A 19,799-nucleotide genomic window follows, 5' to 3' on the forward strand; every position below is an offset into this window, starting at 1 on the left:
TAGAAGAATTTTGCATAGATGAGTCTTGCTGGCAGAACACCCAGTCTTTCTCTTAATGCTTAAATCATTTGAATATATTTTTAAACCAAAAAAATTATTTTTTTTTTTTTAAATTCCAACCACATCAGCTTGGGACTGTATCCATTACCTAATACCTTAATACTATCACTTCTTTGGTCATTCCTAGGAGTGTCCGTTACACAATGTAAATGAGATCTAAATATCAGAGAGTTAGAAACAATAAACAGAATTTTGCTGTAGTAATCCCTCCAGACGTTCTTCAGAATGAAGGCATAAATGCAAAACCTACCAGGCTTCTCGTTGATGTTTTTAGACAAATATTACTAAATAGCCTTTCCGTCATCTGATTTCTGAGCAGTAGCAATTCTGCGTTAGCGCTCCGACAAACTCAACTTCACCACAGTGCAGTTTCAGGTGGAAAAAGAGGCCTCAAACCTCCATGGAAACATAAGCCAAAAGCAGAAATGCAATTCCCACATCTTAAATACCGGTCCCAAGCTGGTTCCATCACACTATGTGATTACATTTTAACTAAATAACCAAACTATCAGCAGCTACCTACCGTAATTCTTGAGAATGGGAGCAAAGCAACAGGAGTTTGGGTTGTTTAGGAGTTTTTTTGTACAGCACCTCTTTGCAAGCTTTAATTCTGCTTAACTCTACACACAGAGTAGCCTATCCATTCCAATGTTCCAACTCTAAGGTTAAGCAGGTGTCTAACTGGTTGCAAAATCAGGGTCTTAAATGGAAAATTAATCAGTGTAAGAAGTGGATTTATGCACAACACCTGGCCGCTGCTGCTGATCTTATCTGTGTAGGGATTCATCTGGCAGAGTCAAGCAGTGGTGTAGCAGTAATGCTCTACAACAGTTGTAACTAACCCTACATAGCGCAGAAGTGGAGAAGTTAACCATTAAAAATTATTCCAGAAAGGGAAGTTCTTTGCTTAAGAAAGAAGGCGATACCAAGCACCTACAAGGCATACATTTATACTTCACTCCAGCAAGAAACACTTGTCAGTAAGTGTGTGCTGCATGCAATGAACAGCAAAAATGCAGATAAGAAAAAGCTGAAGCGGGAATAACTTTCCTTGGCAACTCTCTAAAAACACCAAGGTACAAAGAGACCGGACTGAAAAAGCCAAAAAACACAACATATAATATTTCTGAGCTGAAGAATATAATGTTCCTGTCCACAATGTTCAGTGAAAGAGGAAACTACACGAGAGACGCCAAAACCATCCTGAAGTTTTGATCTTTTGCATTTTTCCACCAGAGTATCACAGCTCTGCACTGAACTTCCAATTCATCCTTAATGATCAGCACACCACCGCACTGGGGGGGGGGGATGCACCATATGGCTCATTTTAACTGCGTAAATTGTACGCTGTGACATGAATGGAACTGCTCCATGTACACAGTCAATCACCAGTTTCAAGGATTTGGTGGAATGGGGATTACGCTGCATGCTGCAGCTACTCTGGGAACAAGCAGGGCTTCAGACAGGGGCAGCACAAAGTCAGGCTCAGGCTTCTGTTCCGCACGTCTGAAATCCGCTGGGTCACAACAAGTTCTGGCAGCGCTTTAACCTGGATGACTCAAAATTTTATTAGAGCATTCTTAACGCGATGGCAATCTAATAATGTCCTTTTCATACTGTTTCCCTGCACAGCACAGCAAATTTCAAGTTTTAAAAGAAACATGTAAATCTACAGCAGCAGAGACCTGATCACGTTTTGCTCTTGCTACCGGCAAGCCTCATCTAATGCCAGTGGCATTAACCCCAGTGTTCACTAGCAAAAGGAATTAAGTCTTGGTAAATTCAACTAAGGGTACTGGTCGCTTTATCCTGAAAGGGAATACTGTATGTAGCTTATATGATTTGCTTCCTCTTTTAACAAGAAATGGAAGAACATTTGTGGTATTCAAGGCAAAAAAAAAAAAAAAGTCTTTTTGGTTCATCACCAGTGACCGGCATCAAAATTCACTGAAAAAAATTCTTTGGCATTCTGATTACTGCCTAGTTATTCCCCTATCACATTTAAAAATCTAGCCTGCCCATTCCAGCATTTCAGTGCAATTTTTATTGACCTACTAACCTGTAAGTCTGGGAAGCCTGGAGCTAAGAATGCAATAATGGCTAGCAAATACAAGTCTCCAAACAGAGTGTAATAACCTTAAGTAAACTACTGCCAAGCAAAAGTCCTGCAGATCAAACAGTTCCCACGAAGCCTTACGCTGTTAACTAGCAAAAAAGTCCCATGATATCTCCATAGTTATGCACAATAACAGAGCACTGCGCTTCTGTTTACTTACATAGCTTATCTGCAATCCAGTAATGTATACAGTCAATCCCTCAGATGTAAATCACTTGTCTATTTAATGTTACTTCACTTGTTAAAAACTTTGCTGGCTTTCTAATGATAAAAAAGGGGGTTATCTGGAATATCAATTTTTAAGGGATGTATGGTGGACATTTATAAACCATTTCAATTAGGGAGTCAATTTTATATCGTTACGTGGAGAAAAAGAATTGCAAAGGTATAAAATAAAGTTAGCAACAACGCGGTATTTATGCGGCTCTGCTTTTTTCCTACAGGAAACTGCAAGGCCCGCTCACGCTTATTCTACCTTATTTCCGTCATTTCCTGGGTGAACCCAGCCCTGAAGATGGGTAGTGGCTCTAACACCCTACTCCAGCCAGCAGAATCAGCAACTAAAAGCCTCACCGGCCAGCAGCGGGTCACTCAGCACTCTGCATTTACTTTACGCCCTACTGCTTCGTGTACTTCAACTCGAACTCATTTCAAAAAGATGTCTTTCCTGCCTAACGTACGTCTTCCATCCGTACGACCTCCTCCCAGCGATGTGTGCAATGTGGCGGAGTCAATCTTTAAGCAAACGGGAATAAAAATAAAAGAGAAATAAAGCACGTTAGGATGCTCCTGCCAGAGCAGCAGCGCAAGAAGAGAATCCGCTGCCTCTGAAGCAACAGGGCTCAAACGCAGTCAGACACCGCCGCTTTCCCTCCCTGCGGCTCAAGGAGGGAAGAAAAAGAAAGGGGGGGGGGGAGGAAAAAAAAATAAGGCGCATTGCACGTTCCCCCCCCCCGGCTGAGGAGGGGCAGAGCCCCCGCGGCAGGGACGGCCGCGCACAGGCGCGCTGCGGGGCTCCCGCCCGGGCTGGAGGGGGGGCGGCCGCCCGCCCCGGGCGTCAGCGGCGCCGCCGGGGGCCGGCCCGGGGAGCCCGCGCTCGGCGGCCGCGGGCTTTCGGGGCTCCTTCGGCCGGCGGCCCGCCAGCCCTCCAGCCCTCCGCAGGGCGCCCTGCGCGGCCGGCGGGGCGGGGAGGAGGCCGGGCCGGCGGCGGGGAGCGGCGGCAGGTGCCTCCCCCCTCCCCGCCCGCGGGCCGCGCCCGTCCCCGCGCAGCCCCGCGGCCCCCGGGAGAGGGAGCGGCGGGCGCCGCCGGGGTCGCCGAGGGGGAGCCGGGGAAGGGGAGGAGACGGCGGCGGCGGGGCGGGCGGGAGGCGGCGGAGGCGCGGCGGGCAGGTGAGGGAGGGGAGGCGCGGCGCGGCCGGCTCCTTACCTGCTCGGCGGTGGGGCATGCTGCGGCGGGCGGGGGCAGCGCGTCCCGGCGGGCCGGGCAGCCCGCCGCCGCCGCCGCCCCCCGCCTCGGCAGAGCGGCTGCCGCCCCCCGGGCCGGCCGCCCCGCCGCCGCCGCCGCCGGCGCTCGCCTCTTCCGCTTTGTTCCGCCGCGGCGGCTTCTCCGCCCGCTGCCGCCGCCGCAGCCGCGGGACGCGTAACATGTGCCTGGGGAGGGAGGGCGGGCGCCCGGGGTGGCACTTTTGGCGGGGCGGGGAGCGCGGCGGCCGGGCCCCTCCGCCCCCGGCCCCGCGGAGGAGCGGGACTGTCAGATCCAGCCCATCTGCCGCGATCGCAATCGGTCGCAACTGAATGGCTCCGGCAAATCTGCGCCGGCAGCAGGGGCTCGCCGCGGCGGGGGCGGGGGGGCCGGGGGGGGGGCGGCCATTGTCTGCGGCGGCGGCGGGGCCGGGGCTGGCCGGGCTCTCCCCGGCTCCCCCGGGCTCTGGGGGCGGCGGGCGGGAGCTGCCCGGGGACCGCGGGGGGGGGACACACGGGGTGGCCGGGCGCCGCGCAGCCTCGTCCCGGTGGCGCGGGAGGGGGGGGCGGCTGCCCTCGGGCCGCCCCCCTGCGCGGATCGGGGCAGCCCGCCCGCTGGCCCGCAGAGCACGAAGAAAGCCCTCGCTGTGCGTAGCCCCGGATGAAATGCCAATCTTGAGGGTGATGCTGTGTCGGCTGCCGTCGAAAGTTTAGGGGAGAAGGGGCTCGGCGCGGCACAGCCGCCGGGACGAGGCGGGAAGCGGCCCCGGGGCTGCGGCTCTGCCCGGCGGAGTGGCGGCCGGTCGGGCTGCCGGGGCCTGGGTGTGCGACGCCAAGGTAGAAGACTTCACATGGACGGAGATTCGCCGGAGCGCACGGCAGGCTTTTAAAGCCTCGTGGTTTATGGAAAAACAGTTCCCAAAGAATCACCGACAGCTTTGTCATCTGGTAGACAAAAAATTGCAAGTAAAAAACTTTTCCCAGTTACAACAGATCACACTGGTATGCGATCAGGTTATCTGTAGACACGCTACATTCGAGAGAACCGAAGTGTAGGGTGAGCAAGAGCTCAGGTAGGATTCTCTGGTTTAAAGAACATGTGAGATGGAGGTCTTGGGAACTAAGTGACAAAACCTGAGATGATGCAAACGAGAGAGAGCTGGGTACGCTGGAGTAGAGACTGCAGGAATCACAGGGTGCAAAGTAAAGCTTCATTATGCTTAGAGAAGATTTAAAGGCTAGAGCTGTATCTGAGAATTGGAGACAAGAAGAAGTACTGGAGAAATAAAGCTTCAAAAATGAAGGTGGCAGGAGTTTTTCTGGATTTGGAGGTTTCTGAGCAGAGGAGCAATACACTCTCAAGAATGAATACATCATTGGATGTTAAGATTTTACTTAACAAATTGGCTGTAGCTGGAGACAGTGCATTTTGCAGAAGGAACCTCTTCTTGTGGTGGTACAGAGACCAATCTTTGCAGCCAAATATATGGCTGTAGTGTCTTAGGTAAACCGGTAGCCCAGTCTGTTAATGCAGATTTCCTTCCATGTGAGGAATTCCCTTTTGCAGTGTAGAGTGGGAACCTCCAAAACTACTTGAATCTGTCAAACTTAAGATGTCCTTTCCAGGACAGCAGCTTACATGAGCACCTTAGTCTCTCCTGATGAGACACAGGGTTCAATTTTCTGAGGGCTGATCTAGAGTCCTGGCCTAGTCAGAGTCCTTGGGTTTTATTCATTGTATTTGGGTGAAGTACAAAGCCTGTACTATGCTGTGAATCAGAGCGGAGGATACAGTGATGCTCTTAAATACTGCAAAACTCTGTGAAAGAAAGCTACAAAGAAGTATGGGAAGGGAACTAGGCAGAATGGCAGCTAAAAGCTCAGAGTCTCCAAATCCAGTAGAATTTGGGGTCTCCAAATGGATTCTTACTCTCCATTTGGACAGGGTTTCATTGTTCAAACCATGATCCTGTAGCAGTCACATAGTACTGAAGTAATGTCTACTGACATTTAATTGCTTTTTAAATTGTGTTTAATTGCTTTGTTGTGCAGGGAAACACCTTAAGCAAATCTCCGAAGAGCTAGTTTTAATTACTGAGTTTAAAATATGTTAATTTTCTGTTTAAATAGAAATAATAACATCCCAATAAAATGTAATCACATTATAATGCCTGTTGCTTGCACAGTCAACTTAAATCATCGCTTTGTAATGAGTGATTGAAACTGCAAAGGCTAAATGGTTTTTGAGACTTGGGTAACAGATGAGTGGCTGTACTGGATCTGCCCAGGTCTGTGTAGCTCAGGATCATTTCTCTCCAGTGGCAAAACCCAGATATCCAGGGAAAGATACAACACTTTTCTACTCTCCAGCCACCTGGGAGCTCAGGGATGTCCGGAACCAAGCTCGCCCTCTCTGCGTTTCTTCCGTGACTTTGTCCAGTCTCCAACTGAACCCATGTACACTTTTAAAAGCTATGATACCCTGTTGCAGATGCTCTGAACGTTGCTTACATGAAAAATCTCTTCCTTTGATTTGCTTTTCGTTGTGCCACCTGTTAGTTTCATCCGATACCCTGTATTTCTTGCATTGAAAGAAGGAGCAGACAGTCTGCTCCTCTCCATGCTACTCATGTTTTTAGCTCTGTCACTCCCCTGGCTAAGCTACTGCTTTTTCAGACTCAAGAGTCCTGGCTGTTCAATAAATGAAAACCATCTTGTGCTTCTGATTACCCTTTTCTGCCCTCCTCCAAACTTTTCCAGTTCTGTTGCACCTTTTCTGAAGTGGGGGACCAGAACCGCAACTGGTATTCAAGAGGCAGTAAAATCACCAGCATAATTATGATCCCTTCCTAGGTGTGGTACTGCAGATCTTAAAATACTGTTCTAGTCTATTCAACAAACCTGTCTATCAGTCTGTAAATTATTGCATAGAAAGCTTTTCTTTAAAGACCACATCTATCTTTCCACGATTCTTTCCCAAATTCCTAGTGAAATCATTGAATGATTTCACCAGATATGCTAGATTAACCAGGACTACAGGAATGAAAAAGTTTATTGCCAGTTCTTTAATTATTTTCAGGCCTGAGCTTACATCCACTGAAATCAAGATCAATGGAATTCGTCTTCTACTCTGTAACTAGAAGTGATTTAGAATTAAAAAGAACCAGTATTTATGTACAATTTAAAGCTATAATTACAACTTGAAAGTATTTTTTATGCCTATCGAGCTGTACTCTTCCTGACAGCTGAGATGCTCTTCTTCTGTGTCTCTTTAAGATTAACAGTGTCTCAGTTGCATACACAGCAATAAGTACATGTTCCAAATCATTAATTATTTCCTGTCCCTAGGCTTGCACAATTTTATTTAGCATAGACATTTTCAAGATAATACACTAGTCTTCAAACAAAATTCATGACTTTGCTTACCATTGCTTTGGAGTGATACTAAAAACACAGTGCTCATGCTTCAAAACACTAAAATGAAGCAGATGATAGCATTAGCTCGATACATTTATGGTAGCCATAGTTTTAAATATAGAAACCTAACAGCTGGCACTGACAAATGCAATAATTGCCCAGTATAGGAATTTTCTCATTTTTTCAGAGACCTCAAGCTACTGTTGAAAGGACAGATGCTTCTTAAGTACACTTCCGATTCTCGACTGGCATAACGTACATGTGGAGGTGATTTACCTCTGCTCACCGTTGCGTTCTGCAGCTCCTTCAAATGGGAGATGCTTGGGAAAGAACAGGTACGTTGACACGTTGGAAGTGATCAATTTGCACAGTAATCAATAATGCCAAAATAACTGTGTAATCTTCAAGCGGGTCTGTGCTTCACAGAGAAACTTCATACTTAAAAATCTGGGGGGAGGAATCCTCCAGAAGTGTAGTTACTAAGTTTAACTCACTTCTTGTCCTTTTCTACTTCCATAGGACTGAAGCTACATATAGGTGATGTAATACTAGATTTTCAGATATTCTGCCTAAAGGTTACTAGCACTTTAGCGGTGTTCCAAAACTCTTACTAAACACGAGCAGGGTAGAAATCGTGGGTACTGACGTCATTTATGGAAACAGTTGCTCTTTCAGCCTGACACAGGACACTGTTCAGTGAGACCTGAGGCAGCGCTGCCCTTTTGGGGACTTCAATTCAAGTATTGGGACAATTGCCTGCACATCTGGGAAAACTGCCAGGCCAGGCTATTACACAAAAAGCTGTGCAATACTAGCTGACGGGGACACTCACAGAGCGCCCTGCGCTGGCAGAAAATATCACAGATCAGTCGCTCGAGGAGAGGTTCCAGAACAAACTGGTCCCCAGTAATCATGTTGGTATTTCCCAATGCAGACTGGTAAGCAGGACTACAGGAAGACCGGCAGTCTGGCTGCTGCCTTGTGCTGACATCTGTCACTGTAAGCTCCTGCTGCTCATGGTTACGTTCAGCCTAAAAAGCATTCTATAAAAGTTTTCTCTTGATCTCAATGGAAATTTAGAATGTAGATCCTTTATGGGAATTCTGAGTATCTTTTGAATTGGCTGAAGAAAGGGTCAAGTGCTGCCATTGGCACATTTCCACATTGCAGAACAGAAGCAAAAAGTAATCCTGACATTACTGTCACTTAGAGAAGGACAGCATTTGCCCATTTTTTCATGCATTTATAACAGTGTTGTTAGAGAAAAGGAGAAGAGGGATTGAGAGTGCTTACAACTTTTGATCTGTGTTTCTGGACCAATCTCTCCCAGGGCTCTGCAGGAAGATAGGTACTTCCTTTGCATTTGATCTCTCTTCCCCGATCGGGAAGAGTGGAAGATAATAAAAATACAGGAAGCCTTACAGGAACCACGCCGCACATACTTGTTTCTCTCAAAAGGGCTTAAGAGGCTCTCGACTTGCCTGGTAGAAGGCTAAGAATCTGCTGAATGAAAAACAATATTGGATTTATTACAGCTTTATCAGGAACTGGGAAGAATTTGAGAGGTAGCATGAAACCTCCTCAAGTACAGGGCAGTACAAGCATGTGCCGATTCTGGCAGCGCATGGAAGCAGATAGGCTTATCCCTCTGCTGTCTTTAAAGGCGCTACGTAAACTACAGCAAACTAAATATCCTGCAAAAGCTGGTATCTCCTTACTGCTAAGCATTTGCTGGAGAAAAATCTAGGGTTTCTATTTTCTGCTTATTTAAGTTACACTTTCTCGACTCTGCTTAGCTAATCAGGTGGCAATAAAACCAAGAGGTCTGTATTTTGCAAGCTTTTATTCATTTTTGAAAATCTCAGGGGACTATCTACATAAGCAAGAGTTTGCAAATTCTGAGCTGTGCTGATTTAAGTAGGAAAAAAAATATGCTCAGGTCTTTAATATCTGATGAATGCTGCCTTATATTTGAAACCGTGTCCCTAGTGGAACCCATTACAATAATGTTTATACAGGTTTATGCTATAAATGCATGATATTTTCCCTGCAGCAGATTATGTTGGAATTTACTCCTGATTAAAAAAAACAGTGTGTGAATGGGCCATATCCCAGAATATGCGTTGCTATAGACATAATTATGCCCTCTTATTAACAAATAAAGAAATGGAAAATACCGTTTGTTAACATAAAAAGGGCTTCATACAGCAGGCAGAATTGATAGGAAGCGCACCCTGGATCTCCTGCAAGGTGTGTAAATGGGAAGCCAGCCAAATCCTACAGAATTAAAGGAAACTTTCAGAAAGCTGTGAAGTACCTCCCCAAGCCTTTCCAGCCTGACTACAGTCAGCATTAGAGCTAAACAGGAGCTCAGGTGAGCCTCCTGGATAAGGCTACCTACAGATCTAAACTCCACTTTGGCAAAACTACGCTCCAGTACATCTGGATCTTTAGCTGCCAAGTGCACACAAAGCCTGGAGAGAGATGCTGACTGCCGCGCTAGAAAGCAGGAAGATGACAGTGCAGGATCAGCGCACACTTAACATTAAATAGCAGGAAGGGGTGACGTCACAGCAATATTTTGGTTGCACGGGTGTCCTGATTTCAACTCGAGTGGTATTTGTCCTGTAATAGGCCCAGCCAGATGACACAGATATCTACATCCCTGGTTTTCTTTGTATTAAGAACGGTTGCACCAGCACAGCAACACCAATATACTTTGAAATAAACTGCCTCAAGAGAACATGGTAGAGCCCTTCTCTCCTTCTCCCCTTGTCACTACCCATCCCCTGACAGAGGAGATAATTTACTTTTATACTGTGGATTGACAAGGGCCAAGGTCAGGAGTTGGAGAGAACACTTCCAAAGATAGGTCTCCTCTTCCACACCTCATCATGCTATGAACTGTAGACACAAGAAAATGCTCTCCTGAGCACAGGATAAGATTGTCACCAGCTTGCTTTAAGCCATAAAACCTTTAAAAGATTCAAGCAGTGATGTGGCAACTTCAGCCCCCAGATTGGAGTGAACAGGCTGACAACACACAGTGCTGTGACATGAGAAATAACAACCTTATTGATACACTGAACTGGAACACAGAAAAACTCTGGCTTAGACACAGATGTCTTGTATAAGCTCCATAACTTAGTATATTCACGAACTTTACTTTTCTCTGTAAAAAGGGAATTATGTTATTTCTTGTTTCATCCTTGGGGCTGAGGAGATGAAAACCATTTCTCACTTTGTGTGGAACAATGAGGCCCTGTTCTCACTTAGGGTCTTAAAGTCTTGTTTTAATGTAATTTAGAAAAAAAAAATGGTTGAGCATTACAGAATGAAATAGAAATTCTAAACTTGATTATTTAACTTCTCTTCCATGAGTGAAACTGATTTACAGGGAAAGGTGCTAACCGGACTTGCATGACTTCATATACATTTTCTCACTGGCCTCTTCTACATCTGCCATCAGCACTGCCCTGTTTGCTGTTTGTAGACTTTATTGAAACAGATCAGTGACATACCATTCCTTTAAAAATAACAAATTCATAAATTCTGCATTTCTCCTTCCTTAAACCCACCACCCCATCTAAAACTCCATCTCACAGCCTGTGTCTGTGTGCTACTCATTTCTATAATACATTTCGCCATTCTGTTTTTATGAGAGTCCAAATTCTCATTTGTTGCCTTGATGTAAATCCATGGTTTTTCCTCTGCCAAATAGGAAACAGAGGCTCCATGTAAAGATACGATTGTTCAGTCTTAGGGAAGACTTCAGGGCAATGTCACTGTTACTCATAGGAATTATCCTTTGCTCAGTGAATAATTCCAATAAAATAATTGGAATTATCTGAGGAGTGAAATCTGATTCAACATGAATAAGCATGGCTGTGCCTAGACATTAGTGAAAGACAAAATTCAGCACCAAATAATAAAAAGACACTACAGCCAGTTTCCATTTGGAAATGTTTGATTTTTTAAAAAGGACTAGAAAATCTCTGAGCGCCAATTACAGATAATTGCATATTCATTTCTTGTAGATTGATATGTTGGTCTGTTATTTGGTTTCGTATCTGAAAACTGGGGTACCATTTCAGATGAGTAGGTGGTCTGACGTTTGCCCACATGGCCGGTCCTTTTGGGTCGGCCCATGTTTCCCCCATGCAGCGATGCAGCAGTTGTGCAGTGCATCTGCTGTGTGCCCAGTGCCTGCTACCTGAACCACAGTCTGCACTTCAGGGAGACACAGACAAAAAACCTGCCACTTACACTTAGCTTCAGATAAAATCAGCTCAAAGCATGTTTTTTGCTAACCCTAAATAGCCACTACAGTAATATGTATATCTGCATACACAAAAGAGTTTGTTCTTATAAAAAATCTAAAACAAATGGAGAACCATGCCAAGATTATACATTTCATTTCCCAGCATACAAATGAGGATCTAATTTACTCTGGGCTGTTCATGCATTTTGCTTTTAACAAACATCCATATGTCAAATAGACCTTCCACATACTTCCCTGCTGGAGTTTTTTTCCTTTCAACTTGGTAGGAAACATTTGTGATCCTTATTCTACCAAATATATCTAAAGAATATATTTTGCTCAAGGCCTTCTATTTTTTAGTTTAAGAGAAACAAATCCATGGCTCTGGCAGTCTTGCTATTATGACAAGCATACATCTGTGCAAAAATACTCCAATCCCTAATTAATTACAGAATGTTATTAACTTTTTAAAATTTAACATTGGTTCATTTATTTAATTTTATAAACATGACCATATGAAGTTACTTTTAAGGACCACTTTTCTATCTTTTGCTTGCAGTTTTAAAATCTGGGTAGTTTAGCATAGATATGGAGATATTTGCTTGTATCAAAATTATTTTCTATTTAGATAGTTCCAAATCCTTTATGTAATGACTTCAATAACTGAGGCTTGACACTTCGCTCCTGACTCGTGCAGCACTAATAGGCAGTGTTAATGAGAGTTTTCTCCAGTTAAAGGGAACAGGCTGAGAGTCATATTCTTTAATACTTGTTATGAATGTATAATGCCAAAATCATCCCAGGTCATATTTCTCATATACCACAGCACATTAAGTTGAGCTTAATTTTAAGTCAGCTTAGTAAATACTCCACAAATATATGCTCTATCAGAGTTAAAATAATTCACTGCTGAAGGAGTTTTACTTATTGATCAGGTAAAGAGTTGCACATAAAATGACTATCATGTACTTTAATCAGTTGAGGAAGATTATTTTATATGACTAATTAGTGGAACTGCAAAAAGATTTGAACAGGTGTAAACTTCTGTAAGGCATCTATTTGTTTAAAAGACACTGATCAGTCTTGATTTGAACATTGAGATAAATTATACTCACTGAAATACGCACTGCTTTTACTGCAACTGCAACAAGTGTTCTAGTGGCTATCCAGTCTTTTCCCTTGGTTACAAGTTTAGTATTTGTAGTGAACTTATGTAGTCCATAAAGTTCATTCGTAATCTTTAACCTATTCTCTCTTACTTTTCTGTGATGCTATTAAGAATATGATTTATAAGGCAAACAGTATAACACTTGCTTTTCTATGTACTCATTATTCACATTACTCTCACCCAGTTCAGTCATGAAAAAGTATCTTTAACAACTGTGGTGTGAGATAGGCATTGTACTGGGAAGTCAAAGGAAGCGAGTGGTTTTCATTCACAGATAATACAATGGCGGTGCTTTTTGTGGCCTGTAACTACATCTGCACTGCTCACTGAACCATCCAAATCTACAGTCAGCTAAAGAAAAGCACATTTGGCCAAAAATCAGATACATTTTTAATTGGTATCCTAATGCGTATATTCAAATACTAATCCTTGGTAGAAATGCGTATCTGAAGCAGTATTGTGAACTCTTGTCACACAACTTAGTAGCCTTATATGTTTTTTATCTACGTTTTTGTGTGAATTTTTTCACACATAAAGTCACAAATCAGAAGCCTCAGCTTTAGACAGATATATATGACGTTATAATATTAGTTGGAAACGTCCGAGTACCTGTCGTGGCTGAATGACTCCTAATTGCCAAACTCAGTTCTGCTCTGCCTTGGCCAACCTCACCTCCAAACACTAAGGAAACTGAAAGGAACACATCAGTGTTTTCATGGATTTTACAAATTTATCATATATATCCACTTCTATATCCAGCAGTGTTGTAGAGATTTTAGCAAAAAAACCCCCAAACCACCACCACTGCCACCCCCCAAAAAAAACCCCAGCAAAACAAAACACTGAGAAAGAGGTGAGAGGCAGATGTTAGTGGCTAATAGCACAAAACACCTTTTTCCTGGCTTTATCCATTGCCAAGATGGTGTGACAAGACAGATGGATCAAGAAGCAGAGGGAAGCCTCATGCTCTTACAAACCAAGCCAAACCAAACCACACCACACCACACCACACCACACCACACCACACCACACCACACCACACCACACCACACCAATCTCTGCCTGCTGATCATGGGCTACAACAACAATTTTGGAAGATAATTCATTCCAAATACAGTCTATAACTCACATCAGCATCATAGACCAGAGGCAACTTTTGTTGTCGTAAGAAACTTCCAGAAAGGGTTAAAATGGAGTTTCAGCCCCAAGACCTGGCTGCTTTGACCTGAATTCCCCTTGGGCCAAGGTACTAAGCCCCTGACAAGAAAAAGATACTTGTGCAGAGCATGACCTTATTTAGCTAGGGTAGCATTTGGGTCTTTTCACAGCCTTCATTACTGTAATATCATACATAGGGTTTTTCATTTGTTTGCCATGCAACTTATTCCCCTAAGATTAGTCCTTTTCTAGTCAAGCAGTTTAAAGCTAATCACAGTTGTTATTTTAATCTGTGCTCACCATTAAGAATTCTTGCAGAGCTGTTTTGCTTGTTAGCAATTATGGTCTCCCAATGGAAGTTTATGATTACAGCAAAAGCAACCTGTTTAATACTTGGCACCTCTTTAGTATACAAGCATTAAACCCAGGAGCATAGAAGCATGCTAATGCTGGTGATGAAAGTATAGCAAATCTATTTAACAAACTCTGTTTTTAAAATACAGTGTTGGAGAAATGCCATGCGGTCCTCATGCATATTTGTGGTCCTCCCCCTCTGTGTTTTCATTACTGTAATAAGGTAATACGGTGCTGTTGATCCTTCATTCATTTATTATATGATAGTCATCTCTGAAATGCAGCATATCCTCATGCTTTCACACAGACAAATGAAAGGTTTGGTCCTGGTTCCAGTAGCACTAATAATAAAATTCCCTTGAAATGTCTAAAGAACAGGGTCTGACCCTTGCATATTTTTAGGCAAGCATCCTATGCTGAAATACAAATTCTTTCTTCTGTTAAGGGAACTAGTAATTGGTGTCACTGATCTATGTGTCAAGACTTAAAAATTATGATCTACTGTCAAGGTCAATTAGCAAAGACTGCAGGAGCAAATTTCTACTTCTCATGTTGATTGTCCATGTGATTCTGCCATAAAAATTATGCATAGTAATACACATTAGCTGAATTAGAGCATTAAATGACTATGTGAGAAACAATACTGCAGGGGGATCCCCCACCCCTGACCCAATTCTGTTCTATTTAAAGCTATTTCCAGGCAGGATAGGGCAGAGAAATCTAAAATAATCCAGTGTTCTGGTTCAAGCTGATACACTGAGATGCACAATCACTATTGTGCATCATCTGCAGTGATAAATGTTGCTGATTTACATTGGCAGAGGTCAAATTTGTCTCATGTTGGATAAATTTGTTTTGTTCAAACTTGAGAAATGGGGGAACCACTGACAAGCCACATATGCTATCATTTTCATCATTCTTCATGTGCAAATAATTATTGTAAAATGTTCAGTGTAAGAAAAGCTATGTTAAAAAAGTCTGCATCTCCACATACTAGTGAGGTGCCTTCACTCATCGCTGTAAAGGTTTTAAAGAACAAAACATCTGAAGCTGGACTAGAGGTCTATTTTAGTAGAGAGCTATAAAACGTGACCTAACCATAGTTCGTTCTCCTGGGACGGCAATTACAGCCATAAATGTTCCACAGCAGATGCTAATGCCGTGTATAAACAGTCATCCTCTAAAATGAAAAGAAATTTTTGCCCCCACATGACTTTTAGGGTCCCATTGTACATGTGGAAATGTAAAGGAAATGTAAAATTGATATGCACACCATGACATCGGCTTTAGTCTCCTCTGTCTTAGGCGGGCCGCTATAAATCTGTCCTGGCTGTAAGTAATGCTGAAGGAGCTAAATGGTCAAAATTTGTGTCTGTCTTTTTTATTAGCTTGCCTAGAGTAAAGTAGGGGTTATCGGTCAATGTCAGGTTCAGCGCCCAGTGACCCACTGGGTTAAAATCGTGGTAGTCACAAATCAAGAGCATAATGAAGTCTGAGAAGAGGGCTATGCTGATTTATTAGGACATCTGTCTGGCTATAGACAGCCTAGTACTGCCCCTGCGTAGTGCAAGCTATTAGCATAATCCTCACCATGAAACATCTTAGAGATTCAGAAGAGAGAAATAAAGTGTTCAAAGATGAACGGCAAAACCAGAAGGGTATCTTGTAGTGCTCATTCTAAGTCTTAACTTTCTATGCCAATACCCCATAAAAATAATATTAAAAATAAATTAATATTAAAACTAAATTACTGTCTTCAGTTTTCCAAAACCACTGAATTTTCAGAACACATCTGAATGTCTGTTCATAATAAAATAAAGTCACTACCCCTGCTACTTTTCAAAGACTTTTTCATCTTTTAATTTTTTATTATTCATTTATATTTAACCATGGTAGTGTCATCCACATATAATGTTACCACCACCTTCATTCTTACAAAAATAATCTCCTGAATTCTGTAATCTTAAATGTAAACTTCTTTTTTTTTTTTGCCAATTATTTTGACTACTTTTAAAAGAAAGCAGGAATTAAACACAAACTTTCTGAGTTTTGCCTATAAGACTGAGTCCACATCATAAGTGCTGTATGCGGTAAATGCTGTAATACTACTTTATATCCTATAGGTCGAGAAGTTTGTGAGATGCATACCAACTAGCACTGTCATTGCAAAGCTACTTTTCTTTTTTTCTACAGGAGAGGCATTCAACTGAAAAATCAGACAGATCGTTATTTCTTCCTTGATCAGAACTAAGGTGAAATAGGTTTCAATCTATGAAGATTAAACTATTCCCTGAAGATTACTTTATATTTGACTATGTATTAATAAAGACTGTCACCACTCATAAAAAAAAAGTTCGCCTTCAGAAAAAAAAGTTAAATATTGCATTTAAAAAAATATATGGCTGTGAATGTTGAATGAATTTCATCACTGGTATTACTCCATTTCCTCAGTATTAAATGTTATCTCAGATAGGAATTTAGCTGGTAACTAAAAATATGAGATAGTGAGTAGTTAATAAATAGATACTGAATACTTCGAAAATATGAAGTACAAGCAAACGCTGCAAAGTGCTGTCATGCAGACCAGCTGTGATAGTAACAATTCTATACAAATGAAAAGTCTGGAAGAATTAATTTAAAAATGATCAAGAGATAATTAACTCATTAAGGGTGTGAGACTTCTCAGGCTTCTGAAGATTAGATAATTTCTTGGCTATCCTTACCATTTCATATCAGAACAGCCCTGAAACAACAGCTAGAGAACAGTACTGCTGAAATACAATAAAGAATCTGTAACATTTTTGCCATCATGTCACAATTACGAATGACGCTTGATAAATTTTGGAGAGATGCAAACAATGCACAACCTCTCCTCCTACCTAATGAAGGCATCAACAGTAACACAGCAGCAAAACCACAGAAGTACAATATGTAATAAAATTGCTGTTGTAAAGAGGAAACTATGTCTGGAATGAGGTGAGCACCTTTTTGCAAGAGCAGACGGCCTCCCCCTGGGAGTAGATGACATTTACTAAACCAGACGAATGCATGGAGGTTTGCAAGGTCCTATGGCCATCGTACCAGAGGGACGCAGAGTTTGAGGAGATCTTCAGAAGTGCTCGTGCAGTTATTACATTTGCTGTAGGGCAGAGTAGAAACACTCACTAGCTGCACACTAGCATGTGGAAATTACTGCTTTGCTAACCCAGAGTTAAGCCTGGGCAGCCTGCATTGAGCAACGTGAACAGAGAAGAAATAGAAAATCTAGACTATCAAGATTACTGCAAAATTTTAAAACCGTGTTTATCTTGGATTCAAAACTCAATTTCTAACGCTGCTATGCTGGTTTTTTTGGCTATAGTTTGTGTGCCATTCAGTGAAAACACTTATATTCAAGAATATAAGACCATTTCTTAAATTCAGTCCAATTAAAAGAATCTGAAGTAGAGTTAGCATCCACTGCTTAGAAAATTAATCACAAGGAAATCTGTGCATGTGTGTAACAGCCCTGATTAGCAAAGGCAAGATTCAACTTGTGTGTGATGCCCTACTTATTTCAGTTAGGTAGGATTTGCTAGCCTACAAAGAATTAAAAGGTGGAGAAACTGAATACTCAGTCATTTATTTGAAATCAAGAATGAAAACTGTGGAGTGCAGTATTTTTTCCAAAATAGCAACATAAATAAATAGGTGTGTGCATAGTACTTGCCTCCATAAATTCCAGCGTTGTTCTTCCAGCTGAGTCACTAAATGCTCTATGTATTTGTTTGAGTCCATATATTCCTAAATGAAAAATTATTAAAAGGTTAGTTTTTCAATATTCAAAGCATTTGTAAAATTCTGAGTAAAAGACAATCAGAGTCAGTTTGTGAAGTCCACTTTCATTTTGCACCCAAGGTTACCCCATGTACACAGAAATCACAATGATGTAAAAATCTAGATTAAAGCCAAATTTGGATTTATAGCAAGTGAACAGGGCAGTAGCCCAATACACTTTTCAGAGATTATTTGAGGGGAAGACAAAAGGCAGTGAGGGTATGCAAGCAGCACAAATAAATTAGAGTACATATAAATACATATCCATATTGTAAGCCCAGAATTATCTTCCCTGGCTCCAGACTGAAAAATAACTTCTCAACAGTGCAGTCACTGTTTTGGTGCACATTTTGTTTACTTTAGGTATAAATCAAAGTGAACTGAATATTTGACTCAAATATTTATTTCATGGATGGTATGAAAAATATTATAGCATGTACCCTATTTGAAAATGAAACTATAACTCAGCTCCTATATAATTTTCCAGTTCAAGTTTTGCAGATGCTGTAACTTGCAATATCAGCTATATGAAAGCTACTGTATTTGTGCCTAGACAGGATTTCTGATAAATAATCATGATCAGATGAACAATTCGGATTTTTTTCTTATTGAAGCCTATTTTTTAAATTCCATGCAAAGAGACGATGTTTATTCTCAGCAGAGAAATACATCAGTAATAGAAATATACCACTTCATTTCCAGGAGGAAGGCAACTTCAGTGTTATTTATATAAAATAGTTCAGAATGAAGCCATAGAATAACATGTGATATAATATGATATATTCGTATGACAGCAGTACCAACACAGCCACATTACTATTATTCTGAAAACCTATCAGTAATAATATAACACTCTTGAAATATCTCACCAAAGCAAAAATATGTTTCAAAGCTCATACTTCAGGAAATAGCAAGTATTGGAGTACTATACAGAAAAGAATCCATCTTCACTTTCTGGAGACAAAAGCTCTGCTTTTATAGCTCCAATTTTTTAGCTTTGGACTCATCACAAAACCACTTCACAGGGTTCTTCTTTGTATTAGGGGTTGTTTCTCTACTATTATTATTTATTTTGTGTACAAATATGGATTTTTGTTGCAAAGTAGTTGGTTCTTCTCAGCCATTTATCTTCATGACCAGGAATATGAGATAGATACCACAAGGACAGTACCTCATCATGTCTTCTCAAGGTGAAGATAAACGTTAGCTGATTTTAATGATCATAATTTATATATAAATGTACATTGTTATTTTTCAGGACTGGAGTTGTTCTAAGTGATTCTGTGTTTCTGCCCACAGCAATTATTTTCTTGTTCTGATTAAGAGAGAGAGGGAGGTTCCTCAAAGGCTACTGTGACACAAAGAAATGGTCCCTGGCACAGACGGGAAGGAAGAGTAAGACGCTGCTCCCGAGGAGCCTGGGCAAATGCATCTCAGCTGTATCCTGTTCAAACTGCATTGCTTGAAAACCTTTGGGTATTGTGAAACTTTCCATTAAACTCTGTGGTTGCCCCAAGCTTAAATTTTAATCTAACTGCTGTAGATAGATGTATCTTGTAGATGTTACTTTCAGAAAACATTAAGTGTAAATCCTGAGAAACGCCATGAACTTCAGTGGCATTAATATAGCTTTTATACCAGTTCTCTTTAGATTAGACACTGGCATCAGCATTGGCTCTTACCCTCCCAGTTACTCGACTGAGTTGAATTTTACTTGGAGTACACCGTGTCAATTAAGCAGCAAGCTTCTTCTAAGCCAGTACAAGTAAAGTCATTCTGTAATACACATATATTACGGTTCAGAAAAAATATACTGTACAAGTGTATACTGATGATTAGTTGCAGTACCAAGTTCTTTAAAACAAGCTGCCTTTTTTTACTTGATAGTTTTTACTACAATGAACCTGGTATAAATTAGTATTAATACCTTTACATCTTTTTAATGTAATATTAAACCATATTCCTGATTTATTCATCAGTGCACTTTG

At 41.8% G+C, this 19,799-nt stretch overlaps 1 protein-coding gene across 8 annotated transcripts in view; it reads right to left on the minus strand.

Annotated features, from left to right (window-relative positions):
* NCKAP5 (NCK associated protein 5) overlaps positions 1-19,799 on the minus strand; it is a 394,562-nt gene that overhangs the window by 247,268 nt on the left and 127,495 nt on the right. For 6 of the 8 annotated variants that reach the window (XM_075028890.1, XM_075028892.1, XM_075028891.1 and 3 more), the window contains exon 3: positions 17,705-17,778. In XM_075028890.1, coding sequence (XP_074884991.1) covers positions 17,705-17,778 — 74 coding nt within the window. Of the gene's footprint in view, positions 1-3,602; positions 3,716-17,704; positions 17,779-19,799 lie in introns of those variants that run through there. The other 2 variants (XM_075028895.1, XM_075028893.1) reach the window with 2 other exon arrangements.

The sequence above is a fragment of the Buteo buteo genome, chromosome 5 (assembly GCF_964188355.1).
Source record: "Buteo buteo chromosome 5, bButBut1.hap1.1, whole genome shotgun sequence".
NCBI classification, from domain to species: Eukaryota; Metazoa; Chordata; class Aves; order Accipitriformes; family Accipitridae; genus Buteo; species Buteo buteo.